At 51.7% G+C, this 15,252-nt stretch overlaps 1 protein-coding gene across 1 annotated transcript in view; it reads right to left on the reverse strand.

Annotated features, from left to right (window-relative positions):
• The window catches only part of WWC3 (WWC family member 3), a 109,583-nt gene that overhangs the window by 68,753 nt on the left and 25,578 nt on the right, over window positions 1-15,252 (reverse strand). Inside the window, 1 exon segment of the mRNA XM_047715353.1 lies at window positions 847-956. Coding sequence (XP_047571309.1) covers window positions 847-956 — 110 coding nt within the window.

The raw sequence follows: 15,252 nt of genomic DNA on the forward strand, positions 1-15,252 counted from the left end.
AGTGAGTGCAAAAGTGGGAATCTGAGAGGGAAGGGAGCCCCCAGTGGGACCAGGAAGGCTGATGACGAGGCGGCAAGCCAAGAGGGAGGGGCAGAGAGCAGAACGGAGCCTGTGAACCAGGGTGCCAAGGTCGGCCCCATGGCCACTCGGGCGGCAGCTCATCTTCTGTGGCAGGCTGTCCCGAGCTGCATACGAAGTTCGGCAGCAGCCCGAGGCCCTTCCCACGAGATGCCATCAGCTCCTCTCCCGGACATGACAACAGAAAATGCCTCCAGACGTTGCCAAGTGGTCCTGGGAAGCAAAATCAGCCCTGGTCGAGAGCCACAGGTCTACCCAATTCTTCCAAGAAAGTCGGCGTGCTCAGGACCCACTGTATTATTTTAGCTGCAGTCTTTACCCAGCTTCCTCCCTTCACAAAGATCAAAAAGGGCTGGTATGTTAAAGTTGAAACTGAATGTGTAAGACAAAATGAAGTTAAGGTAATCACTGGGGCATTTATTGTTCCAGGAACTCGTAAGCTCCGCTTTGCAATAAATAACCTTCTCATTATGAAAGATATTTCTATTTCTAGACCGCCTGGGAAACGTACTCCTTTTACTAGGCATTGAAACCCTCCACTAAACATATTCCATGCAGTCCTGGGCAACACACAGGTAAGGTGTCCCACAACGGCCTCACTTTTTGAAGAACCCCGCAAAGGACAACCTCAGTTTATGTTAGTAAAATCCAGCTTAGTGCTGCGGTGGGTAGTAACGACTGTCTCAGCCCTACAAAGAGAGTCTTAGCATCTTTGAGATCAACATGAAAACTCACTCACATATAACTCAAATGTGGGAGTCTACTTACTATTTATGTGGTCCATGTAATAAATTCCAATTTGTTTATCGTATACCGTCTCCCATCCTAAAGGAAGTTCATCTCCAACACAATCGGCAAAGGTCAATGGCTTTGTTATCCTGCAAAATAAAATCATGAGAGCCAATATGAAAGGTCAATTTCATTAAGTTTGCTGAATCGACTCTAGAATTAGGTCTTAATACGAAATTAGATATTATCTCATCTAAGTGACTGCTTCTGCTCCAACTACTTAGTTGGGAAATTAATTCACTGGCTTTGCCTAAATAATACTCAGCAACAATATCAGTACACTTGCAGTTAAAAGCATTCCTATCTCAAAGTGCAACTTTAAATAGCAGCGAAAATAGATATGGACAGTTACAAAACAGGTAAAAGGAGCATCTTCTTCCAAGCAGTACGTTTAATGGGGTGACGATGTTAGAACCCTCCACAACAGAATAACCGTGGTTTGTTCTCATTCCCTGACGAATGTCCGCAACCCGCATCACCCCCTGCCCCTGCCCCCGGGTCTGTTTCCAGGCATGACAGCGTGAATCTATCTAAAACACTGGTGAGTTTCATCTACCAGAGGTCATCAGTTAAGGAGCTAAACATTAACCACTGACCAAAGACAAAAAGCCCAGCACGCCTGGCCCCCAGACAAGGAGGTACCAATTGGTCCTTAGACTGTAAGAGTCTGAGATCGCAAAGGATCCTTTTTGTTTTCTGGAGAAAAACAACAAAAGCACATTGTCTACAGACCTCTCCCTTTGAAGCAAACGTGACTAAGGAAACCTCCGCTTGACACAGATAAAGGGTTTCCAGATGGGTGTCTTTAGGGAGCACCTCTCCCTCCCCCACGTCCCACCATCACATTGATTGACAAGACAGCTGGTGTATAAAATAGGCCACGCCCTATAATTGTCTGAGTCTGGGCAGCTCTCTCCTCGGCTGTCTCTATAAATGCACACTGACCAGTATGCACGGGAATCTGACAACCTAAATTTCACTAACTCAGTCCTCCCCATCTTCTGATCAAGTCCCCGGCCCCAGGAAAGCGAGATACGGCAACTACAGCCAAACCTCACAAGACCAGTATGAACGCGGAACATGTTATTTCCCCAAACTGGTTGGACAACCAGCCTCTGTCCCTCCCAGGAGCATTTAGAAGCCGGTAAACACCATCAGAATGGTGGAGATTGTAACTCGTCTTCAGTTTACACATGGTTTGAGGACATTAGAGTCAATACCAAAACGGGAAAATGCCGAAGGTGAAACCTGCCACAGACGGCCCGCCAGACACAGCGCACTCCGAACTGCACGACCTCACGCGATGAGGGCACCGCCCGCCGCCCACCCCATCCGCAACCCCACCGTCCGTGGCAGGAGTCCTCCTCGGGCTGTGAAGGGCACCGAGGGCAGCACAGTCCAAGTCAAGCAGGTAACAGCAGGGTGTTGTGCGTGAGTCCAGTCCCGAAGGGGACCGAACCACAACAAGAACAGTGCTATTTTAAGATAAACGGAGTCCTGAGCACATCTCTGCTATTCAGAGTCACAGAGGTTCTGCCATTCTAGAGTCACATAGAAGCTTCGAGGAAAAAAAATAATAAGCTTAGGAAAAGAAAAGAACATTTTAAGTGTGTTCACACCTATGACCTCATCTCATCAGCAGAGGTGGGAAACCTGACCTTCCTGCCCTACTGAGCCCAATTCACTTCGTAATTCAGAACTGTTACAAAATGATTTTGAGCTCCTATTTTCAATTTTTGATCCAATAAACAATGCAGGTAATTCTAATAACACTTCCATACTTGGCGTTCCAAAATTAAACAAAAGGACACGTCTACTGTCTCGGTGAATTTAATTTTAAATTTCTTTAAAGCCTTTATTTATTTATTTGACCGACAGAGATCGCAAGTAGGCAGAGAGGCAGGAGGGGGAGGGCACGAAGCAGGCTCCCCCTCAGCAGACAGCCGGATGCAGGGCTCGATCCCAGGACCCTGAGATCATGACCTGAGCTGAAGGCAGAGGCTTTAACCCCCTGAGCCACCCAGGCGCCCCTCGGTGAATTTTATTTGGGCTCGATACAGAAGCTGTATGCCTCAGATTCTACTCTCTCCAGACAGAGCACGGAGTCTGCAGTTACCCAGGAATCCGTACTACAAAGCCACCCGATGAGAGGGCACGGCTGTCACGGTCCAGCTCACACCAGAAGCAGGTCTCTACGCCCACAGAGAAATTATCAAGTCCTTGCTGTTGGGCTCATAGAGCCGCAGGGCCCGACACTTTGAGCCCATCTACTCACCTGACAGTCGTCTCAACATGCTCAACGATGAAGTAAGTGTTCCAGCTCCCAAAGGACAGAAGTGGTAAACAAGGAGGCAAATATAGGGATCGTTTGCGCAGGCCGAACGCAGCAAAGGAACCAGAGGACAGCGAGGAGAAGCACAAACACCCACTCCCCGGCTTCACCCATCACACAGTGAAACACGCACACCTGTGGCAGGACCCCGTGGCAACTGGCTCCGAAGAGGGTCCCCGGCGCTTCCGCCTCCTGTTCCTCACGGCCTCGTGTGCTCCCCTCCCCCGCTGAATAGGGTTGAGCCATGTGACCCCCAAGATACTGTGGAAAGGACAGCACGTGGCCTCCGAGGTGGGAGTCATAAAAGATACTGTGCTTCCACCACGTTCTCTCAGATCGCCGGCTCGGGGGGAAACCAGCAGTCATGTTGGGAGCTCACACAAGCAGCCCCAGGAAGAGACCCCAGTGGAGAAGAAGGGAGGCCTCGTGCCAACAGCCAGCACCGAGCTGCCAGCCCCATGAGTAAACCACCTCGAGAACGGACCCACCAGCCCCAGTCAAGCCTTCAGATGACGGCAGCCGCCCCAGGCAGCATCTTGACCACGAAGCCTCATGAGACCCAAGCAAGGCCCACCCAGATAAACTTCTCAATTCCTGCATGACAGAAATCATGTGCCCCCTGTCATCTGAAGGCACCAGATGTCAGTAATTCATGGTGCAACAACAGGTAACCAATAAAATCCTAAGCTCTCACGTCCCTTCTGAGTCTACCAGATACTGTAGTGGACATTTGTGCTGACAGCCCAGGCTGTCCTCTGTTAGGAGACAGTGAAATGCAGAGAAGTTTTCTTCATCCTACTTGAGAACATTAGAAGAAACATCTTCTATCGCCCGTCCGATTCATCCATCAGATTCCAGAGAGCTGCAACCTCATTCCGCAGAGACACATTTTGGCATGACTTTCATTCACAGCATTGAGAATGTCTACATTTATTGTCCCAATTATCATTCCAACATGTTTACGGGACAAAGACTTCAGCACAGGCCACCACGAACATCTGCAACCGTACCAATATCAAAATGATGTTTTTCTCCCAAGAAAGGTGTTGGTGGGTAACATTGCTTCAGTGACAAGTAAATCCCTTCAGACGAGCTGTTCCGATTTCGAAGGTATCTGATTACACTGCTACAGTGACGAGAGCTGAACAACTCTTGGTTCCCTTTTCATGGTGAGAAGGGCAAGGTCTGGGAGTCTGGAACAGTGGAGTTCTTTGGATATTAGTTTTTCAGCGAGGAGGGCTTTCTGGTTGTTGCTGGCTAAAAAGCAGGATTCCTGCACATCAGGCTTCGGCTGGAAGCCGCCTGGACGCGATCCCATCCGCAGCCAGAGACAACCAGGACCCTCAGCACGGTGCTGGGCTTCCTCCTGGACGATCCCGTGACCCCTTGTGCTGCTAGTGGCCGTCCTTCCAGCTGGGGGGAGACATGGTAACCAAGGGCTCTTCCTCAAAAGCATGTGGCACAGCGCTGAGGGCCACACGGCACAAGTCCAGGGCTGCTGTTCCAAGTCCTCCCCAAGGCAAGCCCAGGGTTCTGTCCCCACTCACAGGTATGCCAGCCCAAGTTCCTGAGTCGTCATCTCTCCAGAATATTTTTTTTAAGATTTTATTTATTTGAGAGAGAGCGAGAGCAAGTGAGAGAGAGAGAGCGAGCTCGCGCAGGGTGAGGGGCAGAGAGAGAAGCAGGCTCCCTGCCGAGCAAGGAGCCTGAGGCGGGACTCGATCCCAGGACCCTGGGACCGTGACCTGAGCCGAAGGCAGAGGCTTCACCGACTGAACCACCCAGGTGCCCCTCTCCAGGAATCTGATGTTGGATTTTTTCCAACTAACTTCTTCCCACGCTCACATGCAACTCGGGCATTTCTGTTTCCATTACAGAGGGTTTAGGAACTACACCTACCTAGGAGAAAAATGTCCATTCATACCACTACTCAAATACAACCATTATTCCTATTTTGATGCATTCTCCTCCATCTTTTTTCTGTGTTCTTTTAATTTTTTTTCTGACATAATCATGATCACACAGTATATACAATATTCTATCCTGTCTTTTCCACTTAACGTTGTAACACATATACTGATTAATTCATACTTTGAGTCTCCTCCAAAATTACCAGAGATGGCCTAACACTATGGCCTAAATATTCTGCCTCCCTCATAAATTCTCTGTAAAGATCACCTGGAACAGTTAAATAGGTTAAGCTCCTTGAGAACAATTACCCTGTCTCAACTGCCTTTGAGCCCTAGGAGGTGATCTCAGAATAAGAGCTTGCGTTTTTACCAAGAGCTTGCTAAGGGGATTGATAAAATTCAGCTAAGCGCTCTCCTATTGTTGACACACCTACATTATTTCCCAATCTCTGCTAATAAAAACATTCATAAGCACTGCTTTGGAAAACAGTACAGCAATTTCTCAAAACAGTTCAACACTGGGGCGCCTGGGTGGCTCAGTCGGTTAAGCGTCTGCCTTCGGCTCAGGTCATGATCTCGGGGTCCTGGGATCGAGCCCCCCACATCGGGCTCTCTGCTCGGCAGGAAGTCTGACTCTCTCTCCCTCTGCCTCTAGCTCCTGGTTTCTGTCTCTTGCTCTCTCTCTCTCAAATAAATAAAATATTAAGGGGAAAAAAAAGAACAGTTAAACACTGAGTTTCCATATGACCCAGTAATTCTACAACTAGGTACATACCCAAGAGAAATGAAAACATATGTCCACACAGACGAAAGTCCGTACTGGCATTACTCACGACAGCCAAAAGGTGGAAACAACCAAAGGCCATCAACTGACGAGTGGATCAGTAAAATACAGTCTACCCACACAATGGCATATCACACAACCATTACAAAAGAACGGAGTACCAACACAGGCTCCAAAACCAGTGGGCGTCGAAGTTACCGTGCCAGGCGAAAAAAGCCAGACACAGAAGGCCATGTGTTGCATGGTTCCATCTATAAGAAATGTCCAGAATAGGCAAAGCCACGGAGACAGAAAGTGGACCTGTGGTTGCCAGGGCCTGGGAGAGAGGGGAGGGTAGCAAGTACTAATAGACACAGGGCTTCTGCTGGAGTGACAGAAATGTTCTGACATGAGACAGTGGTGATGCCTGGCCAATGTGAATGTGCAGAAAACGAATGAACTGTATGCTTGAAGTGTTGAGTCCCGTGCTACATGTGAATCATATCCCAATTTTTAGAACTATGATGAAAGGAACATCTCTGTTTATTATAAAGCTCATAATCTGTATTTATAATTATCTTCCTCGAAAGGGTCCATGAAGTACCTTTGTAAGTCTGAAGAATACGAAGCCTTTCTCCATATCTCCAAGTCAATGTGGAACCTCCGCAGTCAAGTGTAGGGAACAGGAATAAAATCACCTAAAACCCAGACCCCTGGATTCATGTTTTTGTTTTTCTCTCCTTTGTCCTACGGCTCATTTTTCCACAGCTGATACCATACTACATACAATTTCATACACTGATTTTTTATATTTGCATATTTCCCCGTGCCCTTCGCCTCCCTGTTGACACCACTTTCCGTCCCGTTGGCATCTTATCATTTGCAGTAAATCATAATTCATCTACCGAGGACCTGGGGTCATCTCTTGAGGTATGTTCCAATTTTCTGCTCTTCATTGTGAAGGATGAGTATGAGCTCACAGGAAGCACTTAACATCAACTTCCAAAGTGAGTTACCCTTCCGCATACAGTGAAGTAAGAGATGGCCTTTCTCATTACTCTCTGGGGATATCTTCAGTGCACTTGCTCGAGCGCTCAGAGTAAATCCGTACGGCAGAAGTGTGCTTTACTTTCGAGGAACACACTGGTAGGGAGTGCAGGGTAAGTTTAATAGCATTCTCCAAATGCAGGGGAGCTGGGGAAACGTGGTCAGTGATGAACTGAGAAGCAGGGTACCCACTGTCCCCATGCTTCAAAGTATGCTCTCGCAGTGCCAGCTCTCGCCAGTCCCCTCACCATCCCCTGATCTGAGCAACCCCAGCCAGGAGAGGTGCCCTCAAGCCCCCCTCACAGAGATTCCCAATGCAGAGTCTCCCCTTAATGAACGGCTCTCCTTGGCCTTGGCTGAGGAAATAAACACGGTCTGCGGGCCAATCTTACCAGAGTCGGTCCGCGAGAAGCGAGAGAACGATGGATGGCACCAATACTGGCTTCCTTCGGTGCCCGTTTGCCTATCGCACCCTGCAGTGCTCTTTAGGAAGTGGCCATGGACAATCTCAGTCAGTGCCAGCTCCAAGAGAGCCATTTATTGCCGTGAAACCCTGGATGAGTCCTTCTGTTTCTCTCTGAGCCTCCATTTCCCAATCTTCAAAACGGGGATGAGCAAACACACCTGCCAGGGTCGTGCTAGCCGCGCGTGGCCTCTCCAGTCGGAGCGCGGAGACCGGCTCCGGCCGCTCCCCTTCCCGCCTCCTTCTCGGTTCTCTAGCAGACTTGCTTCAGACTGTATCTGTTTCCTTTTGCCGCTGTAACAAGTCACAACAAACTTGGTGGCTTTAAACAACACATGTGTATTATCTTCCAGGTGTGGACTCACCGGTGCAGCTTGGTTTCACAGACCTAAAACCAAAGTGTCAGGAGGTGACCTCCCGCCTGGAGGCCCTAGGAAGGAAATGTGTTCTCTTGGCTTCACTAGCTGCCTCCATCTCCGAAGTTGGCCACGGCTGGTCGAGTCTTTCTCAGGATGCCAGCTCTCCAGTTTTCCCTCTCCCACTTCCAGAGACCCTCCTGATGACACTGGGCCCACCTGGATAGCTGGGATAATCTCCACACTGCAAGGTCCCAAACCTGGTCACGCCTGCGAAGTCTCTCTTTGCCACGTCGGGTAACACAGTCACGGTTTCGAGGGATAAGGACGTGGACGTCTTGGGAGGCCATGATCTGGCTGGCCACAACCCGCCGCCAGGGAGAATAGCTAGTAGGGATCCAGGGCCTCTGAGATGGTGCCCTCCTTCCCGGCCAGGCGCAGGGGGCTAGGCTCTGCCAGCAACCACAGCAAGGGGCAGAAAAGGGGCGGTGGGCAGCAGAGGGTGAAGGCAAAGAGAAGGCTCACCACTGAGTCTTCACGCATTCTCCTCACGCAAGGGAGAGCAGGATGGTCCCACAACACTTGCACTATCTGCTCCAGGCTCCTAGAGCAAGCTCAATTCAGTATTCCCAGTCCATGCTCGTTTTTAGTATGTTCTTCAGAGGGGACACCATTTGTTTCCATTCTAGTTCCAAACCCATCCTCAAGAAATTAAAACGACTTCCCTTCATATATGTTTTCTGACCTACCTGTGACCCAGGGAGCGTTACAGACTGCTGGAGTGGGGCCATTACCTTGACATGGGATCTAACATGTAACAGCGACTTCGTATGATGTGATTAGAAAGATCATAAGCAGGTATTTCACATTGTTTCCTACAGCGTCTATGCTTTACACTCACAGCGCATTTCATCCCAGGCTGGAGATGATGGACGTGCGCCATCTCCCACGTGGCTGCATCCACGGGGCTGGACGGCACAGCTCCAGGGTCTCGCCTCGCTCTGTGACCGTCTGATTCTATGAAAGATCACGGCAAGACCCACCTGCTGAGACCGAGAGTCCTTAAGAAATATCAAGCCTGAAAGGCCATCTTCCACAAGCCCCTAGTGGGGATCTGGAAAGATTGCTAAGGTTTCTAAGACCGCAAAACCTCATGCAGGGAACTCTTTGCTTCCCTCCAGCCCCTCGCTGTCCACCTGCACTCTCAGAACCCGAGGGAACTGCTCTTCCCCAACTTGGAATGTGCTTTCCCTTCGCCATGCTTCCCTCCCATCCCCTCCTATTCAAATCCAGTGCGTCTCCCAGAGCTGCCCCAGATGCCTCCTGACCCAGCCCAGCCCAGCAGGAAGCAAGCTGCCCTTTCTGCAGCCAGTGGCCAGCCACAGCACTTTCTCTCTCCCTCTGGGACACCTGTTAAAACTACGACAGAACGCCATTACTCGTTCACGTCATGTCGCATCTCCCCCGGGTGTCTGTTCCTTCCGGGCAGGAACCGTGTCTCCTCCCTTTCTCACCCGCCCACACAGAGCTCCAGGGAGTGTCCCCAGGTGCCCCACCAACACACACATGGGGGGAGTCATGGACTTGACCTGATCAATGGTGAATGGAGTCTGCCACCACATGTACGTTTACAGTAGCGCTAGAGTCATTGTTAGATGTCTCTGTCTCGGCAGAACCAGCTCAAGGGCAGGTGCACAGAGCTCAGGCCTGAGAGACTAGGTCCCAGGGAGTGGGCTGCCGTGTGGCGGATGCCTCTCTTCCTCTTGGGGACGGGATAACAGGTGCTCGGGATCTGTTTATTAGTGCAGTAGGAAACACGGGCTTGTTGAGGTAGAAATGGCATCCCGGACCCCTGGTGCTAACTGAGGGGGGCCGGTGCATACTGAGGGGCCCTCACAAGGGAACCCAAAGTCAGCTCTGGGTCCTCCGAGATTCCCCGGCTGCCTCGAAAGTCCACGCACCCAGCCCGTGCCCGCACAGTCCAGCCTTTGGTGCCCAACTGCTGCAGATGGATCCGAGCTGGCACCCCCTCCCTGGGCTCCAGACCAGGCGGCTGGTCATCGGGGAAAACCCCAGCCCCGGCAGGTCTCGGTGGGGAGAGTGGACAGATGACGACTTCCAGGAGTCTGGGTTCTGGAATCTGTCTTTTCTAAGGAGGAACCAGAAAAGCTGGCATTCCAAAATCCACGCACAGAGAGAAAGCAGATCTGTGACTCTTGAGGGACTAGAATAGGAAAGGGGCACGGGCTGGGGGTGGGGACAATGGGAGATGGCAATATATGAACCAACACACAGTGATGCTCACACAGCTGTAAACATTTACTAAAGCGCATCGCATGACACTGAAATGGGGAAGTCTGAGGGATGTAAGTTACACCTCACTATAAGTGTGTTAAAAATCTATACACCCACGGGCGCCTGGGTGGCTCATTTGGTTAGGCAACTGCCTTGGTCTCAGGTGATGGTCCCAGGGTCCTGGGAGCAAGCCCCGCATCAGGCTCCCTGCTCAGTGGGGAGCCTGCTTCTCCCCCTCCCTGCCATTCCCTTGTGCTTGTACTCTCTCTGTCAAATTAAAAAACCTTAAAAAAAAAAAAGTGTACACACACGCACTGAGATTCCTCCTAAGTCGGTCACTTACAGTGGGAAGAAAGAACTTCAGGAGTCCGAGTCTACGAAACACGCGGAAACACTTCACTGTCACCTCACCTTAGGTTGTCAGAACTAACATCTGGCGATCCGGATCCACAGATTCCAAGTTATGGCTCACCAGTGTCCCAGAGCGTCCTCCGAATAGTGGGACACGTGCTGACACAGTCTCTAAACTAATCATTTCCAGTGTGCTGCATGCATCGGCCACGTTACTCCGCATCAGGCCCTCACACTATCGTCACAACCCATGAGTGAGTGCTGAAATCCACCGAGTGGGTCCCGATCGGTGTTCTAGTTTAAGGAGAAAAGAGGAGAGCGCACCACACCTCATGGGGGTAGTATGGCACGTGCCACGTTTTGAAATTTTTCTTCCGGGGCGCCTGGGTGGCTCAGTGGTTTAAGCTGCTGCCTTCGGCTCAGGTCATGATCTCAGGGTCCTGGGATCGAGTCCCGCATCGGGCTCTCTGCTCAGCAGGGAGCCTGCTTCCCTACCTCTCTCTGACTGCCTCTCTGTATACTTGTGATCTCTCTCTGTCAAATAAATAAATAAAATCTTTAAAAAAAAAAAAAGAAAAAAAAAAATTTTTCTTCCAGTTATGTGTGTGCTGCAAGTGTCCTTCCCTTCTGCAGCAGTCGGCAGTGCTTAGAAAGGCGGTGCTCGCGGACACGCCTCGAGGTGAGTGAAGCCCGTCTAGGGCTACCTCTAGGGCTACCGCCTACCTCCTCGCACGTCTTACAGACACAACTGAAAGTGTGCAGCCACACCCACCAAGGCTGGGGCCAACCCACCCGGCCCTCCGGCCACGCAGGCAGAACCTCCTTTAATCAGCACAATTTTAAGAGTTGAGTCCAGTATCATCACCCCCATTTTACCTAGCAGGACTCTGAACTTAGGGATGTGCACCTAAGACGTGGCCAGACTGGTCCCAGCACTGGGAAGAAGCCCTTACGGGTCACCAGCTGGCCCCCTCCAGGCCCACTGGGCTCGGAGGAGTCCAGACAAAAACGAAAGGCTCCAAGAGCCAATCAGGCAGCAACCACCATTCCTGGGGAAAACGCTAGAAATAAAGACAGCATCAGAATACAGGTCTACCTCCTTTTACTGCACTTTGCAAATACCGTGTTTTTTACAAATAGAAGGCTTGTGGCAGCCTCGCACAGAATGAGTCGTCAGCACCGGTTTTCCAACAGTGTCTGCTCACTTCTTGTCTCTGTCACGCTGCAGTAATTCCCGCAGTATTTCCAACTCTTCCATTGTTGTATTTGTTACCGTGATCTGTGACCCGTGATCACAGCTCGCCGAAGGCTCAGATAATGGCTAGCACTTTTTAGCAATAAAGTATGTTATAATCAATGTATATACACTGTTTTTTAGACATCACACTACTGCACACTTAAGAGACTACAGTGTGGTGTAAACGTAACTTTTATGCACACTGAGAGACCAAGATGCTCGCTTGGCTCACTTTATTAATGACATTTGCTTTACGGTGGCGTTCTGGAACCCAACCCAAGGTGTGCCTATAAGCGTACATGCACCGCAGTCCCGTTCGAAGTAATTTTTATCTCCCTCGCTCTCCTGACAAACCTCTGCTGGTCATGACTCGGATGGGAGTACAGTTAGGCAGTGAACGGCCGCTTTATTTTTAATATGGACAAAAGGCTAGAGGAGGGAACCTACGCCTTTAAAAATAAAATGTAGTGCTACAGAAGCTTGATTCTTGACTCACTACCAAATACGACTGACAGAAAGGGATATTTAAAAATCAAAAGGGGAGGTTTTAAGGAAGGATTTGGGGGAAAAAAGGAAAGAAATAGTAACAATTGACGGAAGAAGTAAATTCAACTGAAATGGGAGAGGAAAGCCTCAACGGACGAGGAGAGCCAGGAGGCCCAACAATAACATTCTTTAGAAATGGTGTCACAGGGGGAGGCGACCAGGGAGGGTCCTGGCCATCAGTTCATGCAGCAGTGATGTCACAGTCCTCTGGGCTCTGTGATCTCAATCTCAGCTTTTCAAACAGCACCCGGATCAAGCTCACCCCTTTGGGTGGTTCCCAGCTGCAAAGGTCCCGCGCCAGGCTTTTATCGTGCATTCTTTCTTGCACTAATCACCTCTCCCCCCACCAAAACAGCCAACTTTTCTGCAATCTGCTTTCTTTTCAGCATGAGAATTTCATTCCTTTAAACGCATCTTCGCATGTATCACCAACTGAATCCACGACAGAAGCAAAGGGGGAAATGCCAGAACATCTAAGACATCCAGCTGCTCGTCACGCTCCTCTGAAGAAACACAGGCCAGGAGAGGATACCGGGAATAGTTAAGTTCCCAGGGACGGCGGGTCTTTCTGGTCTCGGAGCTCCTTGGGAATCAGAGATAAGCCACTGATCTCCTCCCTAGAAAAATGTGCCTACACATGCACCCAGAACACTGCCCTCAGATGTATGCAAAATGTGGCCAGTCCGGGCCTTCCAGTTTCAGGATCCCTGTTCCCAGGGCTCCCCAGCCGGGGGAAGAGGCAGCAGGTAAGGAGTGCAGTTCCTGGGGGAAGGGCCAGATTCACACGCCAGCGGTAGGTTCAAAGCCCAAGACTGGAGCACCCAAGGCTGCTTCTGCCCTAGCCCAGGAGGGCACGGAGGCTGCCAGAGCCAAGCAGGCCAGGGCCAGATGAACCAGGGCCCTGCTCTGGCCCCCAGCAGATGTCACGAGGGCGGGTTCGGCAAGAGGAAGCCTCCCCAGGAGGCGGGGGCTGGCCTGACAAAGCAGGGGTGCAGTCTCTAGGCCGTGGGAAGTCAGGAGGAATGGAGGCGGGGCATACAGGCCACCATCAGATCAGCCGTCTGGAAAGATCCCCGGGGCTGCAGAGAAAGTGGACCGCAGGTGGAGGGACTGGAGGGGCAGGCAGAAAAACAGAAAACGAAGAAGCGGAGGAGTGGGATGGGGAGGGGGGGTTGGGGGGGTGAGCAGTGCCAAGGCCAGGACCTTGGTGGGGAGGGCATGCCCCCGGAGGCCACGTGCTACAGAGCGAGTAACTCCGCCCACCTGGCCACCACTTCCCTTCCTCCCCTTCCTCCTGTGACCCTGCAGGGCTCCCTGGGAAGTCACATGGGGAAAGTGCTGCGTTTGAGGTCTTCGGCACACCCCCATCCAAGGGTTCATTCGATAGTGGGAGGCTTTCCACAAGGCGCCCCCCCCCCCACTCTCCAAAGAGGCAGCAACAAGTCGCTGCAGCCCTGAGAGCACAGCATCCCAAGCCGGGACCCAGGGCATGCACCAGCAACCCCGTGACTGAGAGAGTTACCCGAGCTGGGGTCAGGACGGCCTGTGCCCCTGCACCATAAGAAGCTACCCTCAAAACAGCAGACACTGCAGTCAGCAATCTGTCATTTTGCTCGATACCGAGTTGCAAGAATTATAAAAAAAAGTAAAAAATAAAAAGTGCTCAGGGCAGGACTGCGAGCAACCACGAAGTGGCTTCATAGTGAACCCCCAATTCTCCATCAGCACGGAACAAAGCTAAGTCTCCCACCTGGACACGCACAGGAAATACATCGCATCGTGACAACTACTTGAAATGCAACGCCACTTGGACCCGAGCCAGGGCGCAGCACCCCAAGCCCGCCAGCTCCAGTGCCTCTTCCTCGAGGCCCCTGCCACCCTGGCCAAAACCTCTGCACCCTAACGCCTCCGGAAGAGCCTTCATGTCCACAGGCAAGGGCGCGGGGACACAAGGGCCGGTCCGGGGAGCCCCAGGCGAGCCCCTCCAGCTGGGCGCACTGGATTGGGGTTAGTTCCCTCGGAGGACACACTCCAGGCCCTCTCTGAGGCTTCCTCCAGCTCTAAAGCCACCACCGGGAAGCCTGCAGAATCATCCCTCGGCCCTGCCAGCGGGGCGGGCGGCGGCAGCAGGGGCTCCTCCTCCGGGCGGACACTCGGGGCCTGGAGAGCCGGGCAGGACCGGCCGCTACCCCAGAGCTCAGCCGCCGGCTGTCCTCAAATCAGAAAGCAGTGCTTAGAGCAAGCCACCGGCTCTTCGGGAGGAGAAAACATCTGTTCGGTCAAACTTCTCAATGCCAAAGTCCAAGACCAGGCCACCAGCCCCTGGAGCCGCAGCCCCTCGCAGAGGTCAGCGCTGCCGGCGAAGAGCGCAGTCGCGGTACATCGTACCTGCTTAATCACACACGCACAACTGCCGGGGGCCCCTGGGATCCCCGGAACACTGCTTCCTAGGACCCGACAGCAAGGTCCTTTTGCTGAAGCAAACCTTGGGTGCCTGAGGTCCGCTTCGTGGGGTCAGAGGGGCGCATGAGAGAAGGAGGTATTCTCAGGACCAGAAAACAAGCAAGACCAAGGGGCTGTCAGACATGATGGCCCGACAATCGGCTGGCAGAGAATGAGACCGCAGGGACACAGGCCTTTGGTCTTTGCTATCCTCCCCGAAACCAGCCCAGTGTTCTAAACCCTGAGATGACCTTAACTCATCTTCTTTTTTTTTTCCTTTTTTAAGATTTTATTCATTTATTTGACAGAGACATCACAAGTAGGCAGAGAGGCAGGCGGAGGGGGAGGGGGAAGTAGGCTCCCTGCTGAGCAGAGAGCCCAACGCAGCTTGATCCCAGGGGATCATGACCTGAGTCGAAGGCAGAGGCTTAACTCACTGAGCCCCCCAGGCACCCTTAACTCAGCTTCTCACTCTGAGCACCATACCCCCTTTTCCTGGAGAAGCTACCTTACCGCAAGCCCAGGCAATCTTGGTCCCAACACTGTGCTCTGTTCTAAAACTTCACTGAAGGACAAGGGTCTTCAGATGCCCCCGTTAGTCTGTGTACACCGCAAAGCCAAGGATCATAGAGGTCTTGCCTTC

The sequence above is a fragment of the Lutra lutra genome, chromosome X (genome assembly GCF_902655055.1).
Source record: "Lutra lutra chromosome X, mLutLut1.2, whole genome shotgun sequence".
Taxonomy (NCBI): Eukaryota; Metazoa; Chordata; class Mammalia; order Carnivora; family Mustelidae; genus Lutra; species Lutra lutra.